This window comes from Megascapheus bottae, chromosome 15 (assembly GCF_031878675.1).
Source record: "Megascapheus bottae isolate mThoBot1 chromosome 15, mThoBot2.hap1, whole genome shotgun sequence".
In the NCBI taxonomy this organism is placed as follows: Eukaryota; Metazoa; Chordata; class Mammalia; order Rodentia; family Geomyidae; genus Megascapheus; species Megascapheus bottae.
In genome coordinates this window covers 56110809-56123706 of record NC_143523.1, presented here as the reverse complement: position 1 = coordinate 56123706, position 12898 = coordinate 56110809, and the positions used below count along the sequence as shown (strand labels likewise).

The following is a 12898-nucleotide window of genomic DNA, read 5'->3' as shown; positions in this document are numbered from 1 at the left end:
GTCTGTCACAAATTCAGCGGCATGGTGAGGGTGAGGGAGTACACAGGTCTTCCTGGCCTTGTACTCTGGGTTCTGTTGGGTGATGTCTGTCTCTTCTCCTTCCTCCATTTCCTGCCTAGACTGACAGGCAACCTGGTTAAGGTTCTCCTGGCCTCTCAGCTCTCCACTCACCTTCTTGCTTGTGTTCATTTACCAGGCACAGCTTGACAAGGCATCAGTTTTACCTGCAGCTTCGGAAAGACATCCTGGAAGAGAGGCTGCATTGCAGTGATGAGATGCTACTGCAGCTGGGGGCTCTGGCCTTGCAAGCTGAGTTTGGCAACTATCCTAAGGAGGTAGGGGTGGACACCTGGGGCCTTGGGGTGAAGTCAAAGGAGAAGTGATTATAGGAATGTGGAGACTGTGCCTCGGAGAAGTGTTGTTATATACTGAGATTGTAGTAAAGTCTGTCCATCCATCCATCCATCCATCCATCCATCCATCTTTGTGACAGTCTTTCCATCTGTCCATCCATCCATCCATCCATCCATCCATCCATCCATCCATCCACCAATAAGCATTCATTGGCTGTTCTTTCTTAGGTTCTGGGGAGGGGTGGTGGATAGATGAACAAATTAAATTTATATATTGCACTATAGTTCTAGCCTAATCAATATTTCTTGTCTTATTCAGATTTGTTATTAGGATGGAATACAGAGACAGTGAACTTATGGAGAGAAAAGACTTACTTAGCTTACTGTTTTGGAACTTCAAAGTCCAAGGCTGGGCTGCCCAATTGATCTGGCCTCTGGTGAGGGTAATGGGTAGTGGCACATCATGTTAGGATCCTCTGTGGAAGAGCTTACATAGGAAATCAGAATGCCTTCTAAGACCATGCCCCCAATGACCTCATACTCTCCCAATGTATCCTTCCTCCCCAAAGGTCTCATCACCTTTCCATAGCCTTACTCTGAAGACTAGACCTTTAATCACAGTGGGCCCTTGTACTCACATCTCCCACCCAAATCATAGCATGCCCCAAAGCAATAATTTCATATTTATTGAGTTCCCATCATCACCATCAAGAACCAGATTTCATTAAGAAATAATTCTGGCCAGGTTCTGGTGGCTCACACCTATAATCCTAGCTATTCAGGAGGTTGAGATCTGAGGATCAAGGTTCAAAGACAGTCTAAGCAGGAAAGTCCATGCGACTCTTATTTCCAATTAACCATCACAAAACTGGAAGTGGTGTTGTGGCTCAAAGTGGTAGAGGGCTAGCCTTGAGCAAAAAGAGCTCAGGAACAGAGCCCAGGCCCAGTGTTCAAGCCCTACAACCAATCAAAAACAAAAGGAAGGAAGAAGTGAAAGAAGGAAGAAAGAGAGAGAGAAAGCAAGGATTTGTTCCTGTCATTCACACGAATTTGCTATTGTGTTAATCTTCCCTAATGCTCATAGCTTCATTACAAAACTGATATATTCTCTAGAAGAATAATCTGTTCAAAGTGGCCAGTAAATGTCCAAGGTCACAATTTGAGCCCACGCGTGTGACTCCAAGGTAGAGCTAGCTCTGGGGGGATGCACTTCCTCTCAAACATGGCTGAAATGTTGTCCGTCAGCCAGCCCCTGCCACAGCACTATAATCATAGTAAGCATCTTTAATTGAACTTGCCTGTGATGGTCCAATGACCAGATGACTCAAACTAGGAAGGAGTAATGCTGAGACACCTGTTTACCTAAGTTGGAATTAAAAATGGGGTTACTTTCTATCTCTCTGCCCCTGTTTGCCATGATATTTTGTCTCCCCTCAGGCCCAAAGCAATGGATCCAGCTGACTGTGGATGAAACCTCTGAAATAGCCAAAAGAAATACTTTGCTTTTTTTTTCTCTCAAGTTGATTTTCTCGGATATTGTGTCATGGCAGTGGAAAGCTGACACACATGTCTAGTGCCTATTACTTTTGCTGCCAGTGATGTGGAGAAGCCTTGGGCTTCCTGTGTCTGAGCTTTTTCCTCTGTGAAGTTTGTCTTCAGAGGCTCCCCAATTCCATCCTCTAAGTGGATAATGAATGGAGGCGTGGCTCCTCTCTTGGGTGGGCCTAGGGTAAGCCATTGGCAGGCAAGCCGGGAACTTGCTGGCAGGGACCAGAAGCACCATTCTCATTCCCATCCCTACTTCTCTGGGCCTACTGTGGGCTGACTTTGATTTCTGCCTCTCATACCACCCTGTCTCAGAGGGAAATCTTCCAGAGCTGGCCTGGTTCCCTTACTCTCTAATCTGTTCCCTCAAACCCTTCCCTTCCTTTTTCCCATCCCTTTTCTCTTCCCTTCCCTTTCTCCTTTCCTTTCCCTTCTTTTCTCTCTCTCTCTCTCTCTCTTTCTTTCTTTCTTTCTTTCTTTCTTTCTTTCTTTCTTTCTTTCTTTCTTCTCTTCCATCCTTTCTTTCTTTCTTTCTTCTCTTCCATCCTTTCTTTCTTTCTTTTTTTCTCCTTCCCTCCCTCCCTCCCTCCCTCCCTCCCTTCCTTTCTTCCTCCCTTTCTTTTTTTGGTAGGTTATGACAATATAACCCAGACTGTCTTTGAACTTACCCTTACCCTCCCTACCTCTTCCTCCCATGTGCTGAGATTATAGGTGTGTAACATCTTTCCTGGCCCCCCCCCCTTTTTTTTTGCTCCTTTGACAAACTTTTGACCTTGTCACTGCCTACCCTGGAGTTTGTTCCAGTCCTCAGCCCTGGGGCTGGGATCACTGCCATGCTATATCAGCTCCCTGTCTGTTCATCTATCTATCTATCTATCTATCTATCTATCTATCTATCTATCATCTATCTATCCATCCATCCATCCATCTGTCTATCATCTTGCCTACCTACCTACTTACCTACCTACCCACCTGTGTACTTACATTCATACACATCCAATACACACATACTTATACACAATCCATCATATAGAGATTTAGTATTAGGAACTGGCCCCTGTTTATGGAGGTTAAAAAAATCAGTCTGCAGTAAACAAGTTGGAGACTCAGGAGAACAGATGGTATGTTTTTAACTGGAGTCCAAAGTCAGAAGACCTGTGTTCTAGCTTAAAGATAGCCAGAAAGAGAGGATTCCTTCTTATTTAATAAATGGTTGAGCGGTTTTCTGTTTTACTAGATTTCTTGGAGCCCCTGGCTCTGGTTGGATTGTATTTCCTCCCCAGTGCAGGTGGAATCTTAGTCTCATGGCAGTCCTATTAAAAGGTATAAGGGAGTAATGAAGTCATGCAGGATTTGGCCTTAGGAAAGGGTTAGAGATGTATAAATTGGGGCTGGAGGAAGGAAGACCCTTCTCTCTCTCTCTCATGAAGACTCGGCAGCAAGGAGCCCTCTTGGGAACCTGGTACTCAACAGCCCTCCCTGGACACCAGGGATGCTGCCTGGAGCTTGCGCTTCTCCGCTTCCGCAACTGTAAGAAACACTTGTGATTTTTTTTTAAATACAAACTTAGCTGGGTGCCCGTGGCTCTCACCTGTCATCCTAGCTACTCAGGAGGCTGAGATCTGAGGATCACAGTTCAAAGCCAGGCTGGGTATGAAATTCTGTGAGACTCTTATCACCAGGAAACTGGAAGCGGTGATATGGCTCAAGTGGTAGAGTCCTAGTCTTGAGCTGAATAGCTCAGGGACAACACCCAGACCCAGAGTTCAAGCCCCACAATAAAAGAAAAAACCATATATAATATATAGATATGTATATGGTATTTTGTTACGACAGCCAATTCATTAAGTTATTCAACCACATTCTTAGATAGGGCAATAGGGCAATCTACTTTATTCATCCTACTAATCAAAATGTTAAACTTTCCCTAAAACATAATTTTTCTTCTAACAAGCATACTCAGAATGTTTGACATGACTGAACACCCTGTTATAGCCAAGTTACATTGAATATAAAACAAACATTTACAGTGTCCTGCCCTGGGGACTTGTTTGTCCAATTTCTGACTGACCTCACCTATTTCTGCTTTCCTCTGAATTTTTATTTTTTGCTAGTCTTGGGGCTTAAACTCAAAGCCTGGATACTGTCCCTGAGCTTTTCTGCTCAAGGCTAGAGCTTTATCACATGAGCCAAAGTGCCACTTCTGGCATTTTGCAGATAAGAGTCTTATGACTTTCTGCCTGGGCTGACTGAATCACCACCCTCAGATCTCAGTCTCCTGAGTAGCTATAATTACAAGTTGAGCTACTCGTGCCCAGCGTGCTTTCCTCTAATCTTCTCCTTTATTTGGCTCCTTCCCCCAAATCCTGCCAGTCCTAACGCTGCTCCCACGTTGGTATCCAGAGCATTCTTGAGATGCTCGCTACTGTCCCCCTATATGGGGGGGATGCATATGCCTCAAAGGCAGACCTTTTCTCTTTCTTGGGTATGATGGCCACAGGCTACACAAATCCACCCGTTTATGCATCCATCAATGGGCCTGTTCAATCAATGGGCACTATTAAATCCTAACATAACTGAAAAGTTGGTATAAATGTATTGGTAGCTGAGAAAATTGTGACTCTGAGGTTGAGTGATCTCTTGAGAGCCCAGTTAGGGTTCATTTCTCCTGATTGCTTGTATATATTTCTAGCAATGAAATGCTGGATCAAAGACTCTAAAAGGTATTTAACAAATATTTTAAATAAGCCCCGTGTGTGTGTGTGTGTGTGTGTGTGTGTGTGTGTGTGTGTGTGTGTGTGTGTGTGTAATTGGGGCTTGACTTAAGGGTCTGGGCACTGTCTCTGAGCTTTTTTCTTTGAGACTAGTCCTCTACCAATTGAGCCACACCTCCACTTTTAGTATTTTGCTGGTTTATTGGAGATAAAAATCCTCAGACCTTAGCCTTCTGAGCAGCAAGGATTACAGGCATGAGCTATAGGCATCTGGTCATAAGCTCCATTTTAAAGAGCAGTTTTAGAGCAGGAATAGATAGAAGATGCAGAGATTTCCTGTGTACTTCCTGCACCCTACCCCCACCCCAGTCATAGCCTCCTCTGGGAACTGCTGGGGATATTTTGCTACATATGTGACAATAGATGAAGTCTACATTGACATATGAGTGTCAGTCAGAACCCAAAGTCTACTTGATCACTTCTCTATGTGCCAGGCACTGCAGTGGGTACCTCAAATGGCAGTATGGATGTAGGTTAGCTTTCCATTGCTGGGACAAAATACCTATGAAAATCTACTTCAAGGACGAAGGATTTATTTGGTTCATTTCTTCAGTGGTGTAAATCTATAGTTGCCTGGCACTGTCACTTTGGGACTGTGGTGGGATAAGGCAACATGGCAGGAATGCATACTGGAGGAGGTATTTGCTGTGTGGCACGGGAAAACAGAGAGAGAGGGGGAGGAGGAAAGAGGAGGCGGAGGAGGAGGAGGAGAAGAAGAAGGTGATGTTCAGAATCTACTAGTGTCCATAGCTTCCAGCAGACTCTATGGACAAAGGAGGACTAAAGACCTACAGAGAAGATGCAATCAGTCATGATTTGAAGAAGGAATATTTTTCTTCCTGTCATTCTGCCTCTGCCCTCTCTCTGAGTTCAAACCCCAGTACTGCAAACAGAGGAAGAGGAGGAGGAGGGGGATGGGGAGGGGGAGGGGTAAGGGAAGAGGAAGGAAAAGGATTCTAGACTTCCAATTATCTTTAAGAGCATGCCCCCAATAACCTAACCTCCTCCCACATGGCTCTACTTTTAACAGGCTAGTGACCAAGCCTTGAACACATGGTCTCTGGGGGACATTTAAGATCCCAGCCATATCAGGAAGGCCTCAAAGGGGAGAACTCCTCCTGTGGACAGAGGAAAGAGGCTGGCTCACCCAAGGAGGCTAAGTATTTCCCTGTGACCTGAGCCCAAGTGGTCATCATATCTGGGACTTCCTGTGCCCTGTCCAGGCTTAAATTTTATGGGATAAGTGGTTCTGGTGCTGGGGGAGAATGAAAAAAAGACTTGAAAATCACTGTTGTGAAAGATTGGGAGCCCCTGTGGAATTTTAAGCAGGGAAGTAACATGATTACATTTGCATTTTAAAAAGGGAGACAAAGACAATTTAGTACCAAAATAAATCTCCGTAATCACATCATCATAGCAGAACAACATTCCTCAGGGCACATTCTCTTCCAACTTCTATCACATTCAGGGCTTTCCCCCCCTCTGTAGTTGTAAACACTGCCATACTCGATTTGTGTCCTTTTTTTCATTTCATGGTCTGTGTCCTCCTGATAATCCATGGTGACTGCTTCTTTTAAATATCTTCCCAACAAGAGATTCTGGGTGAAAGATTATAAATACTTTTGTTGTTGTTGTTTCCCTACAAAGTTTTAATAGACGCTAGTTTTTAGAATATGTGTTAGTCAGCTTTCCAATCACTATGACAAAATACCTGTGGGTAGTCAACTGATAAGGAGGGCAGATTTTAGTTTATGAGTTTAGAGGTTTCAGAACAGGGTTTCTTGATCTCATTGCTTTAGTCCTGTGACAGGACAAGGTTGTCATGGTGGAAGCACTGGTGGAGTGAAGCTGCTTACCTCACAGAGACTGAAAAGCAGAAAGGGAAAGATAGCAAGGAGTTGTGGTTTCACTATCCCCTTCAAGGCCACACCCCAATGACCTAACTTCCTTCTTCTAGGCAACATGTCCTCAAGATTCTATCACCTCTGAGTACAGCCTAAGGGCTGATGAGCAAGGCTTTCACAAACGGGCCTTAACAAAGCAGCTTCAAGATGATAGCAAAGTTGAGTAGATCTCCCATTATAACCTCAGCCCTACACATACACAGCCTTCCTCCTAAACACCCTAAGTGCATGTCCACACACCATCATCCGGAGTCCATAGTTAATGCTGGCATCTATTAACATGTATAGATGTTATGAATTTTGACAAAGGTATAAGGCTATGTGTCTACTATTATAGTTTCATTGTAGTTATACAGTAGCTGGTATATAGTATTGCAGTTCATTGGAGTATAGTTTCAATGTAGTTTCATTGCCTAAAAACCCTTTGTGTACTATCTACTCACCACCTTCTCCAACGCCCCTGGCAGTCGCCACTACTTCAGTGTCTCCCTAGAAGAATGTCTCGTTATTAGAGCTATATATCCTGGAGCATTTTTGCAGTCTTTTTCTTTTCATGCTAGCCTTTTAAGGTTTGTTGGGTTTTGTTCCTGTGCCAGTCCTGGGGCTTGAATTCAGGGCCTGGCTACTGTCCCTGAGTTCTTTTACTCAAAGGCTAGTGCTCTCCCACAGCTCCACTTTGGGCTTTTTGGTGGTTAACTGGAGATAAGAATCTCACAGATTTTCCTGCCTTGGCTGTCTTTGAACTGCAATCCTCAGTTCTCAGCCTGCTGAGTAGCTAGGATTATGGGTGTGAGACACTGGTGCCTGACAGACTCTTCATTCTTTACCATGACTAGAGACCAGATCTCCGTAACTTTTAGTGTATTTCTCTTTGCTCCAGTCTAATCAGGGAGCCAGCACCAGATAATAGGTGATGCTGATTTCCAGGATCAGCCTCTTACAGAGCAGAGCTGGTGAAATCTGAATCCTGGGATCTCACTATCTTCACATGCATAACTTTTGTCACATACAATGCCTCCAATATCACAGGGGACTAGGAACTGGGAACACATGACAGCAGAAGTGCCAAGTGAATAAAAATAAAATTTTAGAGCCAATGTTTTTCTGTGGCTATGGGGAAGTGTATTGGCATTATGGATTGTGTGGGAGTTTTGGGTGAAACATCTTATTTCTGTCTCTTACAATCAATGTAACCCTGACCCTGTAGAACTGAAATGGTTCTTTTGTTCCTAAGGATCAAAGTGCAGAAGTCCACTCAGCCCCATATATGAAATAGAAAGACACAAAAGGCAAAAGCCAGAGAAAGGAGACATCTTACATGGCTGCCATGGGAAGGCAGCAAGCACTTGAGTACATTGTCAGCCATCTTTAGGGGTACAGACATTGGCTTCAGCTGAAACAAAGAGAACTAGGGACAGATAGTGAGAAAGATATGCACAGTTAAGATAGTTCCAGGTAGGAGATATGGCCTGGGGACTACTAGTTCAGTCTTTGTCTCTACAAGAGTTCCAAAAATGTTATCATTTTATCACTGAAATGGAACAGGAACTGGCAGGAGAGGGGTCCCCTGAGTTTTCTGTTTTTTTAGATGATAAGAAGTAGGCATTGATTATTTGAATTTTTCTTTCATGAAAGATACTTGCCAGTGGATTTTCTCTTTCCTGGAGAGAACAGCTCAGATCAAAGGGAACACATGCAAAAAGCTGAAAGAATTCTAGTTCATTTGCTGCAAAAGCATTTTTTTTAGGTTGCCTCTTACGGAATGACTTTCCTCTTTATCTTGGCAAAGGCAATGATATTGCTTCTCTTACAGAGTTGCATGGAGGATCAAAAGAGTCTCAGTAGGGCCTAAAAAAATGGAGGGTGGCTTGCTCCTTTTTTACTCATGTCCTTGTATTTGACCCTACTCGTTATGGGGCACATTGAAGGAGCATCTTTTTCCCAAGGCCAATGGGAGTAGACACATTCTGTTCTGTTTGCAGTCCTATGAAGTTCTTAGGTTACACTCCCTGCCACTGTCCTGTTTCCAGCAGGTGGAGAGTAAGGCATATTTCCGAGTTGAAGATTACATCCCGGCCAGTCTGCTGGACAGAATGACTGCTCTTCAGGTCCAGGCTGAACTCTCCAAGATGCACCGGCTCAGTGCTGAGCTGTGGAGGGAGGATGCTGAGCTGGAGTTCTTGCGGGTGAGGCCTTCTGGCTCTTCTGAGTGGGGCTGGGATTCCAGGAATGCCATCAGTGATCCTCTCTGACCTGACTCTGGGAATCAGAGGGGCTCAGAGGTGCAGGGGAGGCACCAACAAGGGCCCAAACGGCAATGAACAGGGCGCCTATTAACCTGAGGATCAGGGGGATGCCTGAAGGAACAGGCGGCATTGGAAATGCTACCCCCAAAGATGGGTTGTATGTAGGGGACTAGGGAGGGCCGTTTCTTCAGCCTTAGAGGCCCAGCACTTTAGGGTAGACCATATTTGTCAGAGGTGACACACAGGGCGGCTGAAGTTCACTCGGAAGTGAGCCAGAGCAAAGCCACTGGAACGTCTCTTGTGTGCAGACCCCTGGATGCAGCCCAGCACAGCCTGTGTGCTCCCACATAATGGGGAAAGGGCTTTTCCAGTCTCTACCCATTCTGCCAAAGCAGTGACATCTCATTCCCTTCCCACATTTGTGGGACCCCATGATGATAAATACCATTGCTGTCCTACGAGCTCCTTCCACTGTGGGCAGGTCTCGTGGGGGATGGAAACGTGGAGTCTGCACTCCCTGCCCCACAAGTTTCTGCCACTCTGGATGACAGCCATCTGCCCAGGAGCAGAGGAACCCCTAGATAAACGCGCTGCAAGAGCAACAACCATCCCAGCCACTCTAGGTGAGACCAGAGCAGCGGTGGCTGGTCTTCTTTGTGGGTGATGGGGTGCATGGCACATGCTCGAGGGTCCCCAGATCTTCCGGGACATGATATGTAGCTGGAGCTTTACATTTGATGAGCAGATTTGTTTGTTTTGTTTTGGTGCTGGTACGGGGCTTGAACTCAGGGCCTTGAACTGTGCTCTGCCTTAGGTTTTAGTCCTCAAGGGTGGTGCTCTGCCACTGGAGCTGTAGCTCCACTTCTGGCTTTTTTGCTGGTTAGTTTGAGATAAGAGTCTCAGGGGCTTCTCTGTTTTCACTGGCTCTGAACCATCACCCTGAGATATCAGCTTTCTGAGTAGCTAGCTTTATATGCGTGAGCCATGGGTGCCTGGCTTTGAATGAAGGTTTTGTTGAGTCAGGGCTTGGTGTTATCCCTGAGCTTTTTTCTTTTCTTTACATTTTAACTCGAGGTTAGCACTCTACCACTTGAGCCACATCTCCAGTTCAGGATTTCTTGGTATTTAATTGGAGATAAGAATTTTATGGGGCCAGAAGTTTGGCTTAGTGGTAGAGTGCTTGCCTAGTTTGCATGAAACCTAGGTTTGATTCCTCGGTACCACATACATAGAAAAGAAAACTGGAAGTGGTGCTGAGGCTCAAGTAGTAGAATTCTAGCCTTGAGAAAGTCCAAGGACAGTGCTCAGGCCCTGAGCTCAAGCCCAGGACTGGCAAAAAAAGAGTCTCATGGACTTTTGTACCCTGGCTGGCTTTGAACTGCGATCCTCAGGTCTCAGCCTCCTGAATAGCTGGGATTATAGGTGTGAGCCACTAGCACCTGGCTGAGTTTTAGTCTTTTAGGAATGTGAGCATCCTCATCATTCAGCCCTGTGGAATTAGCACATCTATAATTTTGTAGGTTTACCTTTCTCACTTTGTTCTATGCATTCATACATATACATATATATTTAAAAATGGACTGATGAATATTAAACATACAGATACATACACTTTCTTCTCCCAGTGCTGGTACTGGAGGCTTGAACAGGTCCTGGGCACTACTATCTCTTAGCTTTTCCATTCAAGGATGGAGCTCTACCACTTGACCCACAGCTCCGCTTCTGCCTTTTGCTGGTTAAGTGGAGATAAAAGAGCATCACAGACTTTCCTGCCTGGGCTGGCTTTGAATCATGATCCTCAGATCTCAGCCTCCTGAGTAGCCAGGATGACAGGCAGAACCTGGTTTGACACTTCATTGTTTTCTCCTATGCTCTATTGTTTGACACATGAATTGCTTTCAACATGGTAAATAACACAGAGGTTAGCATTGTTTTTTTAATATGAATCTTTAGCTGCAGCTAAAGAGTTAGCTGCCTAGTTTGTTAGTGGCAGAATTTCACCTCTCTGTCTAAGGTGGTGAGTTCTAACTTTGTCAGTGCTGTGGAGACCAGCTGGTGGCCCAGTCTGGGTTCTCATGTCTTGCAGTAGGCTGTGAATGCCTGGGGGGTGGGCCCTGGAGCCCCACAGCCCACTGCAGAGCCCACTCTGTAAACAGTCACTGGATTATTTCATTATAGCTCTACTTGACTCTTTTTTCTTACTAAAAGAAAAGAAGTGGAAACCATTCCCAGGTGGCTGTCTGCTGGGGCTGACCCAATTCCTAGATGCCCATCCTTCCAATTCATTACTTTCCATTAGAAGCAGGATTGGCAGCACTCCAGCATGGGTACCACCAAACCCGCAACAACCTGTTTAAGGTTAACTCACTGTTAACCATACACGTTCAGCCATGGAACCATGCTCCCCCGCAAGAACGGGCTGCGATGTGTTAATTAGATCAATTTCTCTCTCTCTCTCTCTCTCTCTCTCTCTCTCTCTCTCTCTCTCTCTCTCTCTCTCTCTCTCTCTCCCTCCCTCCCTCCCTCTCTCTCTCTCCCCCCCTCCTTCCCCCCCTCTCTCTTCCCCACCCGCCCCCTGTGTCAGCCTGTTGGAACTATACTGATTATATCCTGAATTTTCCTCCACTTTACAAAATGAATTCCCTAGATTACTGATGTATTATAAATACCCTTTGTAAGAGCTGCTTGATAATTCATTTAAAGCAGTTCTGTCTTCAGGAAATCATTTGCCATGTAGGATCTAGCTCCCGCCTTCCCTATCTAACCCTGAAAGTCTGTATTGAACCAAAACTATGAGAAGGACTTGTCTCCATGATTTAGCCTATTCTCTTAGGACAGATTCTCAGAGATTAAATGGTAAGAGTCAAAGCGTGTGGCATGTTGTGAATTTCTTGGTGAGTATCTGGAAACAACAATCCATTTACTTCCCACAGTTTTCAGGACAGCAAGGGTGCAGCTAGATGCTCCTGGTTCCAGTCTGGTTTTGCTGTGTGCTGTAGGAGGACAGGGGATCCCAGTGGGATGGCCTTGGCCCCATTCCCTCCCACAGAGAAATCCCAATGTGGGATGGAGGAGAAATCACACCATGAGAGACTCCACAATAGAGAGTAGACAGACAATATTATTTGATTATGATTATGATTATAATTTGGTGCCAGTCCTGAGGCTTGAACTCTGTGGTCTGGACACTGTTTCTGAGTTTTTGTGATCAAGACTAGTGTGCTATCACTTGAACCAAAGCTCCACTTCTGGCTGTTGTGATTCATTGGAGCTCAGTTTCACAGACTTCCCTTCATGAGCTGACCTTGAACCACAATCCTTAGATCTCAGCCTCCCAGGTGGCTAAGATTACAGGCTGGAGGCACTGGTACTTGGCTCATTATTTGACCTTTTACACACTGAATATGCCCTTGGTAATGGTTCATATGTTCCTGTGTTTCCCATCTTCACGGATACCCTGCATTTTGCTTGTTGACAGTGAAGATGGAGAAACAAACAGACTCACGTGTCCCTGTGCTCCAAGTGGAAATTTTGGCACATTACTCAGGTAGGCTGAATAATTTGTTATACCCCTAAGTACCAGCGTGGCTGTGGCTATTTCAGCACTGGTGCCCAGTAAGTGTTGTTTGGGGTGAGTTTGATGATGATGATGATGATGATGATGATGATGATGATGATGATAAAAGTGTCTCTTTAAAGTTAAAAGGAGGTTGAAGCCTGGGTTTGACATTCCTAAAGAGGCAAAATCAAGATGAGGGAGACTGAGTAGTTAGTTCTGTGCTGATAGGGCCTTCTGCAGCTGGGGAGTGGGTTCTGGACCCTTCAGAGCCACTGTGGGCTTGCATTGGCATAAAACAACTTTTTAGCTAATGACAACATTGTGTCTTGAAGAGGACTATTTTATTCTAAATACTTAAATGAGCTGGGCATTGGTGTCTCATGCCTGTAGTGATAACTACTCAGGAGCAAAAGCTCTAAGGATCATGGTTTGAAAACTCCGTGAGACTCACATCTCCAATTAACCAGAACAACAACAAAAAAAGCTAGAACTGGAATTATGACTCAAGTGGTAGCCT

At 45.0% G+C, this 12898-nt stretch overlaps 1 protein-coding gene and 1 long non-coding RNA gene across 3 annotated transcripts in view; one reads left to right on the top strand and one right to left on the bottom strand.

Moving 5' to 3' along the window:
* The window catches only part of LOC150054397 (uncharacterized), an 85134-nt gene that overhangs the window by 7466 nt on the left and 64770 nt on the right, over positions 1-12898 (bottom strand). The window lies entirely within an intron of this gene.
* Positions 1-12898, top strand: part of Frmpd2 (FERM and PDZ domain containing 2) — an 82221-nt gene that overhangs the window by 19640 nt on the left and 49683 nt on the right. For both annotated transcript variants that reach the window (XM_090346754.1, XM_090346753.1), the window contains 2 exons: positions 197-335; positions 8607-8762. In XM_090346754.1, the coding sequence (XP_090202880.1) occupies positions 197-335; positions 8607-8762 (295 nt within the window). The remainder of the gene's footprint in view (positions 1-196; positions 336-8606; positions 8763-12898) is intronic.